Source organism: Pezoporus flaviventris, unplaced genomic scaffold (assembly GCF_033815535.1).
Source record: "Pezoporus flaviventris isolate CSIRO_AGI_PZ_B2104156 unplaced genomic scaffold, CSIRO_AGI_Pfla_v1 ptg000040l, whole genome shotgun sequence".
NCBI lineage: Eukaryota > Metazoa > Chordata > Aves > Psittaciformes > Psittacidae > Pezoporus > Pezoporus flaviventris.
This window is the reverse complement of record NW_026892588.1, coordinates 4,232,579-4,245,598: the sequence shown is the minus strand read 5'-3', so window position 1 is coordinate 4,245,598 and position 13,020 is coordinate 4,232,579. Positions and strand designations below refer to the sequence as shown.

The 13,020-nt window shown below is 41.6% G+C and overlaps 1 protein-coding gene and 1 long non-coding RNA gene across 12 annotated transcripts in view; one reads left to right on the top strand and one right to left on the bottom strand.

The window, feature by feature from the left end:
* Nucleotides 1-12,700, bottom strand: part of EVI5 (ecotropic viral integration site 5) — a 78,627-nt gene extending 65,927 nt beyond the window's left edge. For 5 of the 11 annotated variants that reach the window (XM_061465476.1, XM_061465480.1, XM_061465481.1 and 2 more), the window contains exons 1-3: nucleotides 12,327-12,429; nucleotides 1,514-1,565; nucleotides 1,048-1,277 (exon numbers count right to left, since the gene is read on the bottom strand). In XM_061465476.1, the coding sequence (XP_061321460.1) occupies nucleotides 1,048-1,277; nucleotides 1,514-1,522 (239 nt within the window). In that variant the 5' untranslated portion in view covers nucleotides 1,523-1,565; nucleotides 12,327-12,429. Of the gene's footprint in view, nucleotides 1-1,047; nucleotides 1,278-1,513; nucleotides 1,566-11,755; nucleotides 11,913-12,326; nucleotides 12,484-12,599 lie in introns of those variants that run through there. The other 6 variants (XM_061465479.1, XM_061465487.1, XM_061465484.1 and 3 more) reach the window with 4 other exon arrangements.
* LOC133275503 (uncharacterized) lies at nucleotides 2,846-6,143 on the top strand. The gene is made up of 3 exons (XR_009745552.1): nucleotides 2,846-2,969; nucleotides 4,934-5,116; nucleotides 6,009-6,143. It is a non-coding gene; the product is annotated as an uncharacterized LOC133275503 (long non-coding RNA).
* Nucleotides 12,701-13,020: the final 320 nt, after the last annotated feature.

The window sequence follows — 13,020 nt, the reverse complement described above, 5'->3', positions numbered from 1 at the left end:
TAAAAATGAAAAACCACCACAGAGTTCCTCAACTGCCTCAGTGCAAAGTCCAGCACACCAGGAGAAACAGAACACAAGCTGGTTTGAGCTGAACTACCAAACTCTGCACTTCACTACAGCACGAGGGACAAATACTGCCAGGTTTAAAACCTATCTAGAGCTCAGCTTCTTCTGTGCAGCCAACCTCTTATGAATCACTGAAACACACTTGTCAAACAGTACCGAATTTTGCAAGAGGCCAGATGACTTTAAAGTCTTGCCTCAAAAGTGGAAGCAAGTGTGGGTTCTGGGAATGCAACATTAAGAAATCATACAGTCCAATTTTATTTCTTAGTGAGACAGACAACTTGCAATCACTGTGCACATCAAGATCAACTGATCCAACTGAAAGTTGCATCTTGAGCTGTAGAAGGTGCAGATAAATATTGCCTTATGGAAAGGCTGCCAAGAAAATGGTTCCTTATTATGCTAAATAAAATAAACCAGGATCAACAGACAGAACTGATCAAGAATTTGCTTGTCATGAAATTAAGGCATCATGCATCTATCACCTTTAGTGTAACAGCAGGAAGATGGCTGGACACTGCTCTGTGTCTAAACATAGCAGGTCATACAGTGGAAAGCAAGAACTGGGTAAAAACGGAAAAAGAGAAAATGGAATTCAGAAATCTAAGATTTCAAAAAGCTCACAGAAATAATATTTTTGGTCTCAGAAGGCAGGGAGGTTATATTAAAATCTCATCCCTGAAACGCTCCATTTTAAATTGGATACTAAAAATCATATGTTTCCAGTGCAATTTCTTCAGATTAGAGGCAGCTATAAACATCCCTGTAAAACCAGGAGAGAAAAACACCTTTCAGAGTACCACAAAGACAGAACTACTGCACAAGAACACAAGTTCTTAAACCTCACAGCCTTGACATTGCAATGTTGTGCCATGAAGCTTTACCAACTAGCCCCCTTTTAACAGTCTCTCTGCTGAAACTGCAATAAGCCAGTTTTAGTCCCATTATGGTTCTTGGAAGATCAAAAAGGTTTTCATTTACCTGTTCTGTTCCTCAAGTTTAGCCAGTAATTCTAAGTCATCTGGACTCAGCTGTGTTGGTGAGGATGGTGATAGCACGGGTGTAGACAGAGTGGTAGAGGAGGATGTAGTGTGTAATGAGGCAGATGGACTTGCCACCTGACTGGCCATTTGACTGACGGTGTGCGAGACAGTGTTCTTCACCCATGAGAGAGTAGAGCTCAGTTTTCCTGCAACCTTGTCTGTCGCCACCTGCCATGACAAAAAGAAGAGAATGCAACAGTTGTCTTTAATACCTTTATTTTCAGTAAACCTGCTGCCCTGAAAAAGGGAAAAGAAAATATACAGTATGCATGAAGGGACATTGAGACTATGTATTTCTCCAGAACTGTCAGGCTGTTAGAAGCAACACAAGCATCAACAGCAATACAATATCATAGACGTAACATGCAAGTGAGCTGCTAACCCACCAAAGAAAGTATACTCACAGAGCTCATTTCTGCAGTACAGAAACACTGCAGGATCCAGGATCAGCTCAGACTTCCCATTAGAAAAATAAACAGAAACAAAAGCTTGTTTTAAAACATCTTGATAAACTAATAATGACACAGAAACCATTGAAAAACAGGTACAGAAATAGTCAACTACTTCCTTGATGGGCACCGGAGCACTTCACAAACACTTCAGGCCACCCACTGTTCACCTTCAGTTAATCCCTACAGTGGTAGGACAGATAAGCAGGGGCACCACATTTCTAATCTACACCAAAGCACAAGATCCTCTAGCCAGCGCGCAGGAAAGTCGCCCAAGAATCTACATCCATGAATCTACAACAGTTACTGAACGTCTTACATTAAGGCCTCTCACTGCCAGCTCCCTTTTCTTCCTCACTTTACCTCCAGGTTACCCTTACACCAAGCATCTTTGTCCCCTGCTCCCACTGCTAGCACATGGCCAAGCCTGCCATTTGAGAAGATTCAGGAGGAAGAGTGAGAGGTGTTACTAGAGCATAAGGGAGCTCCAAGCAGGCAGTCAGGGAAACCTCAGGTCCAGGAATGAGGAGGTGAATGGGGACTGATCATAATCTGCTGCCACTTCTTGACCAGTGTTACAGGACAGTGCAGCCCTAACAGATTGACTGATCACTAGAGAAGAAAGAGCAGCAGCCCTGGAGGTATTTTCTAATCAACCCCTCACGAGAGCTTCCTACCTCAACTGAAAACATAAGAGAATCCTGCTATGATCTACAGTGATTCAGAGCTCAATTCTTCCATGGCCCAACTTAGAGAAACTCCAGATGCACCTTAAAGGAAAAGCCAGCTGCCTAGCAAAATGTTAAACTTTTCATAACCAACTCTGAAGAGCCGAAGTTGTGCTGCTGGCAACTATTTATTCTGACCTTTGCTGACTTTGTCAAAACACTGAATTGCTCAACAGTTGTCACAAACAGCTCTGCAGTACAGCAATTGCTAAGATACTAAAGACACCGAGATACAGGAAAAAATCCTTTCCCAAGACCCCTTAGTAGAATCTAATTAAAGCAGAATTTCAACTGAATAAAAGTAACTCCATCTCAACACACTGCGCATATACCTGAAGCACAGCATATGGACTGACTGGTTGCTAAAGAAGCAGCTGCTTGACACAATGCTACCATTAACGTTTTTGTGAATCAAATCCTGCAGTATTTTATTTTCATGTCATATTGAAAGGAAGACACTTTGAACACCTTAAGCGTTCAGAGTTTTCTTCCTAACAAAAGGGACACTACAGACCAACGGAGATCATCGATCTCCCCACTTCTTCTCCACCAGCAATATAACACTTAAGAGCTCTCCTAGAGGACTGTGAAGAGGTTTCCAGTTTCCACATGCTTAACATTCATCCTGGAAGCAGTAATAACATTTTGCCAGAAATCTTCAGCTGCAGGGATACACACCACAGGTAAGGTCCCAAGTGGTCCTTTCATCACTGTTAGACAGGAAGCTTGGGTATATCAATGTTTAACAAAAAGAGATCTCAAGCCAACACAACCTTTTAAAGATACTCTGAAAAATCCCTTCCAATACTATCATTTGTCACCATCTTTTATACAAGAACAGAGTAAAAACTGCTACAGGTTTCAAAACCTTAAGCTTAATACACGTATTAATATTTCACTCAGTCAATATCCTTTACCATCTATTACTATGAAAGGATAAATTATTGCTGTTTCCCTTTGAATTACGATAAAGGTAACTCATACATCTCACTTAAGACTGATTATTTCCTTAAAGGCTTTAAACTGCTGAAAATATGGTAAGTGATGCAACTATTCCGAAAATAAATGCTGGCAGAAACAGGCCCAATCTTAACAACACAGCAGAAATGACTGCCATATGAGCAGGTTTTAGGACTCACCATTCTAAGAATTTTACACGGAAATATTAGAAAAGCAGTGATTTTGACTAATACCCTGTGTGACAGAAACAGAAAACATGCAACAGGTTTTATCTCTTTACAAAGTAAAGTAACTAGGAAGACTTAATGTGAAAAAGTAAAGCCAAGGTGAGTCTGGCTTATTTGTTATGAAGCTCATACTCCACATTAGGGTACTTGAAGCAGGGGATGGGGTGAGGGGCAGAAATCCAGAATCTTGCCAACATTCATTCATCACTATGCATTAAAACACACTAATGTGAACATTTGTAGAAACCAATTATGTTAAGAACACTATGAAAAAGCATGGTCAAAACAACCCCCATGCAAGACATCGGTTAAATCAGAACAATGCGCCTAACAGCACTACTGTTTCTAAAAGCAGCTCCAAGTTTCATTACAATGTATTCAGAGAACTAGTAAAGTTTTCTGAAAAAGAGAAGAGTCAGAACTATCAAGTTGTTGAAATTAGTCCTTCTGCCTTTAATTATGCCAATGAGAATCATGGCAGCATGAATGCCGGCAGATCCTGTCACTGGGTATCACCAGCTCCAGGAAACAGGAAAATCTGTATGAGCCTTTAGTTTAATGCCTCCTCTCTTCAGGGATGTGATTTTGCTTAACACAGCATTCTGCAAAGACTCCAGAAAGCCACTACCATTAAACCTTTAATCTCTTCTTTGTATTTTTTGACAGAGTGTCCTCAAGGCTTTCCTAAACAAATACTTCTTTTAAAAACTGGTTATTTTTTAACCAGCGATACTTCTTCAAGCCTGCAGCAGTGTCTCCCTTTTGGCAACCCCCATACAGCAACAATGCTCTGCACTTAGTTACGAAGTGTCCTTCCCTTTGCTACTCTACATTAAGGGGGAAATCATAGTCCTGTGCTCAGCTGATAGTAGCAGTAACAAGGACAGCCAGATGACAGATATTCCACAGTGGCTGTCCCAACACCTTAGCTGGGTCACTGCCATAAATCCAACTACACGAGATAAGACTTCCGCTTTTGCCATCATCCTCTCACAAAGCATATGAACCTCTGCTACTTCCACTCTGCTCTGCCTTCTCTCACCCTGAAGCACTTGCACTTGTGCACTTGCTCTATGTGGAGCCTTCCTGTGCTGCACCATGGCAGTAGCTCAAGCCCAGACTGCTCCCCAAGCCCCAACACCTACCAAATCTAAGCAAGCTCTCCATCCCTGCAGCTAACCATCTCAGGCTGGAAACCCTCAGTTAATGGTGTCTTTTGCTAAGCTCACCTGAGACAGCTTTTCGATAGTGCAAAGAGAATTGGTCTCCTGATTATCACAGCATTTTTCAGATGCTGAAATTCAAGTTACATTTGAAGAGTATAAAAGATAACCTACATTGCCTGGGAAGCATGCCAAATCATCGAGAGCACCATCAGGACAATCAAGCCATTATTTATTTTTACTAATGTGTGATCAAACCCAGAGCTGACTCATTTTTAAGTATTGCTTTTTCCACAGAGGGGTCTTACTCCGAAACCTGCTGATCAATCAGACTTTCAACACAAATGCTGCTCCCGGCTCACTACCACGGACACCACCAAAGATGTCCAGGTCTGGAGAGAAGCAGGCAGGGATACATTGCCTCCACCCTGTGCAGTAGGACACAGGGAGCTGAGGAAGCACCATGCAGCTCCAAACCAGGTATGCTCATTGTGGCACCAAGCCACACCAACTGCACTGCTCCTGGATTGCCAGCAGAGCTCAGTCTCATCTGCCTGCCTAATATCATGTAGATACCTCCTAAATAAGTGTGTGAATGTTGCGTTTGAAAATACTGATCTGTAAGATGATGAGGGGGGTAAACCTTAACTGCTAAAGACTTTCTATTCTGGGGCAGCTTCCAGCCAGCAAGCCAGCAGAACTACCAGCAATTCTTACCCATCTGGTCAGTCATCAGGCAAGGCACAGACCTGCCTGCTGCATATTTTAATCTACTGAAAAGAAAATTAATGATCATATTGACATTACACATACATACAATGTGCAGTTTATATATGCCAATATTCATTTAAAATATATAAAATTCAGTATCTCAACATGCATTTAATATCTTTAATTAGCTACTGATCACAGCACTTTATCACACAATACTGTGTTTCTTCAGTTACTCAGAGGAGTACTGCAGTGGAACAGCACTGGAAATATTTTAAGTAAGGCAAACTGAAGGTAGACTGCAGCATCCCGTATTATAGACAATGATATAAATCCCTTTCTCTGAGAATCCCAAGATAGCACTTTACAGTAAACCCAAAAATGTTACCATCACATATGTTTGCACTTGCCAAACAGAAACTACTTGGTTTTCCATAAAAGTCTATTTAGATTTGTTTAAAAAAAAAGGTATTTCACTATAAACATTGAATTAGCTTAATACTCATATTCTTCATTTTTCTAAAGAAAATCTGTATTCAAGTTACAGGTATCCTGATTACCCAAAATACTGTCTCATTTCATGATGAAGTAAAATAACTACAAGCCTTACACAAACACTACTGCATGTATGTTCTCTAATCTTTCTTCTCTTCCTGAAAAGAGAAAGAAATGGGAACTTCCAGAATATAGGAAGCAACCATCGTACTATTCTACATATAAAAAGAAGCCTCACATCATTGGGGCTGAAACTCTGTATGTGGTTTTCAAGCCAGTTATAGAGCATTCCTTAGACATGGTTTCCTGCTTGCTTCAAAAACAGTTAATGGCATTCTAATACCTGAAGAATAAACGAAACTGACTCAGTAAGTGACATACGCAGGAGAGGCAGCTGGTGAATCAGCCCATTACCATACTTCCTGAAAAGCTCGAAATCCTGATTTAGGGCTCAAATATGGTTCCACTATAAGCTTCTTTTATACCTTTAATGCTACAAATTCACACCCCTGATTTTTGCTGAAGTCTGGGGGAAAAAGTCTTGATTTACCCTCATATTCCTGATTTTTCTTGTAATATCACCTGACAATGGTTCGGAATACCATGGCTAGCACTCACCAGCTTCTGTTTCACTGGACATTCACAAGCTCTCTTTCTGATACAAAGCACAAAGCAGTCTAACATTGTATATTCTGTAAATCTTAAACTACCACAAAGCTTTCTGTAGTATTATTTAATAAATACACATCCTTTAAGTCATCTTCAGACTCTAACATGTTACGGTTTTGATGGTCCCAAAACATGTCAAAGAAGAAACTTAAAGGTTTAAGTTCACATATGCAACATAATAATTAATACAAAAGGCATTTTAAGGAGATACTTCACTGAAGTGTTGTACTGATCCACTAAAGGTTGAAACCATTGGTCAAAGTCATGAGAATAACATTCCAATCACTGACCAAGTTGCACTGAATCATATTTATTTCCAAGAAAACCTCCACGTTTTGAGTTGCCTCTGAAGCCCAGTGTGGTCTGCAATCTGTCAAGCACTGTCCCAGTATGCTAACTGGGAAGACAAACCACAGCGCTTCTGCAGACACTACCTCCTGTCCATCTAAAGATGGTTTCTTTTATCAAACAAGTTTCAAATCTGACACAGGAATGTAACAACCTTCAGGAAACCAGAAAGATCTCCTTTCAGTGAAAGAAGAATTGGATACAGTGCTTTTGTACAAAAGACGGCTGAGAGCTCCTCAGAGCCGCAAGAGAAAATGCTGACAGACTACAGCAAAAACCTTAACAGCCTTTGTTCCTTTGTTATCTTAGACCTCGGTTTGGAAAACATATTTGTATTTGAGGTTCAGCATACCAAGTTACATACATATATACTTGAAGGACCACCCCCTTAGCTAACAAAACACAGGGAGGAAGCAGATTAACCAGCTAAAATAAAGAAAAACTGCAAAATCGGTTTGGTTTTCAAGTAGATTGGAAGAATTCTCTTTCTCTTTTCAAAAAAATGCTATCCAATCATTTAACTGTAATTCAAGTAAGAATCATCAGGCACTTATAAAAACATAACACATGCTGAAGGACACATATGTTGATCATTAAAGCTCTTTTCTACAGATTTTTCTTGTTCCCCGAAGCCTAGCTTCCTTAATGTTGCTTTTAGCCAACTTCCTCCTGGAAAAGAGCCAGGACTATCATCTAAACTACATTAGAGCAAAAGCAAACAAAAGTATACAAATGCAGTTAAATTTACTAAAGGCCTAAAGTCCATATTTTGGAGGTGAGAAACAACTTATATTTTTAAATATTCACTAAGCTCTAATTAAAACCAATGTTTTTAACACAACTCTTAATTAAAGAAAAAGTATACAACATTTGCAAGGAGTGAAATCAGTAAGTTGAAAAGGATCCAATATAAGCCAACATGAAAATACCATTCCATGCAACCTCTGCTTTTATGTACCAGCAGCCCAAGTATTTTGCAGGTGTCATTCTCCTTGTTTATAGGGATTAGATAAATTTATGCCACAATCTACAGGCTAGAGCCAAAATGCTCACCTCCCATTTACCAAGGTGTGCATATGTCCATCTCCAAAGGGATGTATTAAACGAGACTTGATGGAGAAGCCAAATAACACAAACATGGTCTTACGGAGTATGGTGACACTTGATTTATTACTTACTAGAATTTTAAACAAATCAGGCAACAGTGGTTAGTGAGACCCTACCTTCAGTACCTTACTCTCCTTTAAATGATCAGCTAAAGGGTCAACTTTCTATTGGTTACACTCAAATTCAAAAGAGTAAACTAGTTTCTAAGTGACTGACTGATAACCAGCTTTACTTGGGGGCTATAAATTACAACCTGCAGCCACTGACAGCAAGAAATAAAAGGTCCAAGTTTCAGAAGCGAGAAGTGTAACCAACTTAGTAATTTCCACATAGGAAAGTTATCTGAGCTATTTAATAAATATAGTGGATTTAAACCCAAGTGCAGACATCAACAGTCAATTCCGTTGACAAAATCCATGCCAACACCTGTGGTCTTGCAGTAATAATTAATTTCGCCCACCAATTGTCTTGGTACACCCATGACTTGTCTTCACAAGCACTTACAGTGTAACTTGAGGCAAGCATATTTTTTCTGCTAAAAGCGCCTTCCTCTATGCTACTGGAAGTTGTAAGAGTGCTCCCGCAGCCTTTCCTGAGCCCAGCACTTAGAGGAAACTAATTTTCCTTAGTTATTGCATAAAGAAAAGGGAGATGGGTCTTCAGAGAGATGACATACCTACTCATCATCAAATGAAATCAGTTATTTTCCAATTAGTTGACCACTGACTTTTACATTTTCATTTGGAAATAAGAATATTTACTTCTTTCAAAAAGGCTTACTAGTGGGAAATGCAAGGAAGATCAATGACATACTGATTATTTTTAGTGCCAGTCTCACACTAAGAAGACTATGAAAAAATCCCAAACCTGTTCTATCGTGGTCTTATTATGGAATTTTAACTTACCTTTGCCATTCTGTCTTTAAAAAGACTGATCAAATTCTTTTTCCAAAGGGATGAGAAATATGTCCTAAAGCTTCAGCCAAACCCATGAAGTTCCACCACTAATGCACTCAAAGGGAGAGGAAAAAAAATATTTTGCTTAATGAATATTGGGGTATATCCCTGCTATTTCAGACAGCATGGAAGCTGAAATGCCTTTTTACTATGCCTGAAAGTAATTCACTGTTAATGTACATAATCAAGACGAATACCTGAAAAACGAGAGTTTTAAAACTAACTTCCTCTGTACAATGTCACCCTAGAGAGCAATGTGAACAGTTCGTGTCCAGAATGTTAGGGTTTGGCTACCTACTGGTATTTAACACCCATTTTAAGTGACACTCAATAGTTTTACCCTTCAGTAAACTCTTCTAACATCCTGTTAGTTTGCAGTACACAGTCAACTGGTGGCAACAACAATCCCCTATTAAAGGGCTGGCCCCATCTGCCAGGCTGATGAAACCAAAGAAAAAAATGCATAGTTAATAGAGCCTAAGATGAGGATGAGTCAGAATTCTGTATCATCATAATGCAATTATACTCTTTTAATTTAAAAAAGGATCAAAACCATGCTATGGTGTCATTATACAGGTATTTAATGCTATGCTAAGAATCTAAGACTTAGTCATGACAACACAGTGTAGGAAAACTCAGAAGCTTGAGAAGTTCGATAGCTTACCACATAGCAGAATGCATTATAATAACCTATTACCAAAACATTAATGGTTCATTTCTTTGTTAATTTTAAGGATTAGACTGGAAGTAAAACCAACATAAATCAGAGAAGATGATGCAGCCTGAAATAACATGAAGACCGAAGCATGATCCCCGACAGCAGGACCAGAAGGAGATCCCATCCTTCATTGCCTGAATCCTATAGCTGACTCCACGCTCCCCAGGCTCTCTCAAAACACCATCTCACTCCAGAGTTCACAGGAAGCCAAACAACGTTAGAGTAAGTAAGAAAAAGCTATGATTCACTAAATCATTTCTGCTGTTACCTTTTGAGAATATAGTTTCCGCATACATGCATACAACACAAACACATCTCAACTGCGTGTCAGATGAACACAGCAAGACAAAAGCCTCTGCACTGTTACTAACCACCACCCCTTTATTCCAGTCACCCTTGCTGGGGAAGGAAAGGATGCACTGCAACTACAGACATCTAAGCAGACACGGCTACAATGAAAGCACAATATTCCCTATTTACAGGAATACAAAATTTACCAAGAGATAATGTTGTTATGAACATGAAAGACACAGCTACAAGCTTAAGTGACATATTCAAGAGAATATACCTAACAACTCCTAATTGGGTAGTCTTATAACAGGCAATATTTGTCTTTTTTTTTAAATGGTAACTATTTTAATCAGGTCTGGGAAAAAAGTGAATTCAGAGTATATAATCAAAGCAGGTACAGGTTCTTTGAGGGGAAAAAAAAAGCATTCACAGTCCAGATTTATTTTATTACTCTTCTTCTAACTAACAGAAAAGATTTTTCTTTTAAAGGATGTACTTGACATGTATGAAATTTTACTATGCCAATTCCTTAAGCATTGCAAACTATTTTTTTTCTACAAGTGAAGAAAACTAACCAGGAAGAGTAAGAGAATGTCAACATAATACTCGATATGCATACGCCCAACTTGGCTGTTTCCCCCTTCTGCATCGTGATATCAGAACCCTGAATTAGCAAAGTAAACAACTTTGTTTTCAGAACACTTGACTGACAAAAGGACTTGTCTTCCAATTTTTATTACTTCTCCATTTATATCAATCCTACCCAAAGAACAACCTGACAGTAACACAGTTCAGGCACGTCCTTTCATCCACCCCTTCTTGTGAATTTGGAAAAGCTTTTTTCCTATCTCTTCCTTTTCATGAACACCATTTCAACCATACTCATCTCCAGCCATCTCCTGCTTACTTGTTCAAATGCAATCAAACAAGCCCATGGAAAACAAGCTTACGAAGAACAGCAAGGAAAAAGTAAAATCAATTCAAAGCACCCAGCTGTAGCTCAGGAAGAGCCTAAGCCTCAGCCCACGGGAGGTCAGGAGATACAGAGAGAAGTCGGGTTGTTCTGGTGAAGCTTTCTTCTCCCAACATCTACTCCTCTCAGTAGGAATTCCTGCAGCTGTTCTGAGCCCAGTTCATTGAATTCAGGCAACGCTGATTCATAACACCAACTGCTTTCCTCCTCATCATGTCCCTCTTTTTCACTGCCCATCTCTATTTCTTCTCCTAATCCTTACTTGAAAAAGAATTCAGACCTATATATTTCAAAATAAGTCTTAAATTGTTATAGGTGTAAATAGGCAGACGTGCAATCATGATCAGAGCAGAAACAACACACTGAGAGAAGGGAAGAGAAACAAACAGGCACATTTATGCAAAATGCTTTTCATTACTATCTACCAGAACAAAAAAAAAAACAAACCAAGATCCAGTTAGTCTTTCCTTTAGAAACATGAAATAATGTGAATTTTTAAAATTGTAGAAAAAAGGTTTTAGAGAAATACTTTCGGAGATAAGTAAAACATACTGAACACTGTCACTTCTCTGTACAAACCTGCCTCTTTTCTATACCTTTTGTACGTGATCTTTGAACCAAAAAGAACTCATTGTAGGCTGATATGAGTTTGCTTTCATACAGCCAGTGTTAATGCAAGCTCATGCTAGAAATTCAAAACGGTTTATGCCAATTTCATGGTTGCTGTATAAATGCTCTGCTTAGCAGTGCTGGAAATGAGCAAGATTTAGATGGAACTACAGAAAAACCACACCAAGAGTTCGAGCTGGAACACATAACAAGCAGCCACAACATCAGTATCGACTTTTTACCCTCATTATATAATCTCGCTCACGCAGCTGCAGCAGGAGGTGCTAGGAATGAGACCTCGAAGCTGCACTGGTAAACTGTATTTCTGCTCGGAACCTAAGACCTGCCGGTCCCCGCTTTAACGTTACTTCCACATCACCGAGGCAGAGGCCCCCCCGCTGCAGACAGACAGGCCCGACGGAACAGCCGCCCTCGCCGCCCCCCGCGCCCGGCTCCACACAGAGGAGCTGCCAAGACCCCTTCGCGTCCCCGCGGCGGCTGAGCCGCGCCCGTGCCGCGGAGGAGCAGAGGAGCGCGGAGGGACAGGGGCAGGCCAGAGCCGCGCACCGCGGCCTCCCGTCACCGCCACCCTGCGGGTCCGAGGGTCTTCCCCCGCTCGTCGCTCCACCGCGACACCAGGGCTCCGGCCCTTCAGCGGCCGCCGGTGCCCGCGGGAAGGTGACGCCCCGCCGCTGCCCGGCCCAACGGCAGGGAACGCTGGGGCCGGGGTCGCCGCGCCCCGCCTAGGCCCGGCCGCTGCACTGCCCGCAGACCCTCACAGCGGGGGAGAGCGTGGGCCCCGCCGCGCCTCACCTTGGAAGCGTTGCCCGCGGCGGCTCGGTGCGAGCATCGGCGTGTTCCGCCGCCGGCCCCGCGGAGCTGCGCCCTGCCCCCGGCCGCTCGGCCCCGGCAGCCGGGACACGTCCCGCACCGGCGCAGGCGCACACAGAGCGCAGCCGCCGCCGCTGCTGCCGCGAGGGGCAGCTCCGCGCCCCCACCGCCGTGGCTCGGCTGCAGCGGAGGGCAAAACCTATCGGAACCTCCATCTAACGAAAGCTTAATTGGAATCGTTAATTACAACGCTACCTGAGCATACACGGACTGCTTCACAGCCGAGGACGCAAAGAATACACTCCTAAAAGCCAAGTAAGAAGAAACAACAAGTTACAGCCAGGCCTCCAGCATAGCTATCTTTGCCTCAATAAGGCAATTGGTGTTGCAGATAACAGCAAAAGAAGTGCAATTGCTGCAAGACAGCAGCCCTGCGCAGGCACAGGGAGATGCTCTTCTCACGGGAGATACTGCTGAAGTGCCAGTTTCACCCCTGTAAGTGACTTCTTCCATATGCAAGACCGTGCTCTAGAAGACATGTGGTACCTTGCTCTCCACATTGTACCTGAGTAAAAACACCACATGCAATACAACAGAAATTGAGAAATAGCAGAAAAAGATGTAAATACACGCTTTTTCCTATTGATAAATGTCACTAGTAATAAACACTTCACTA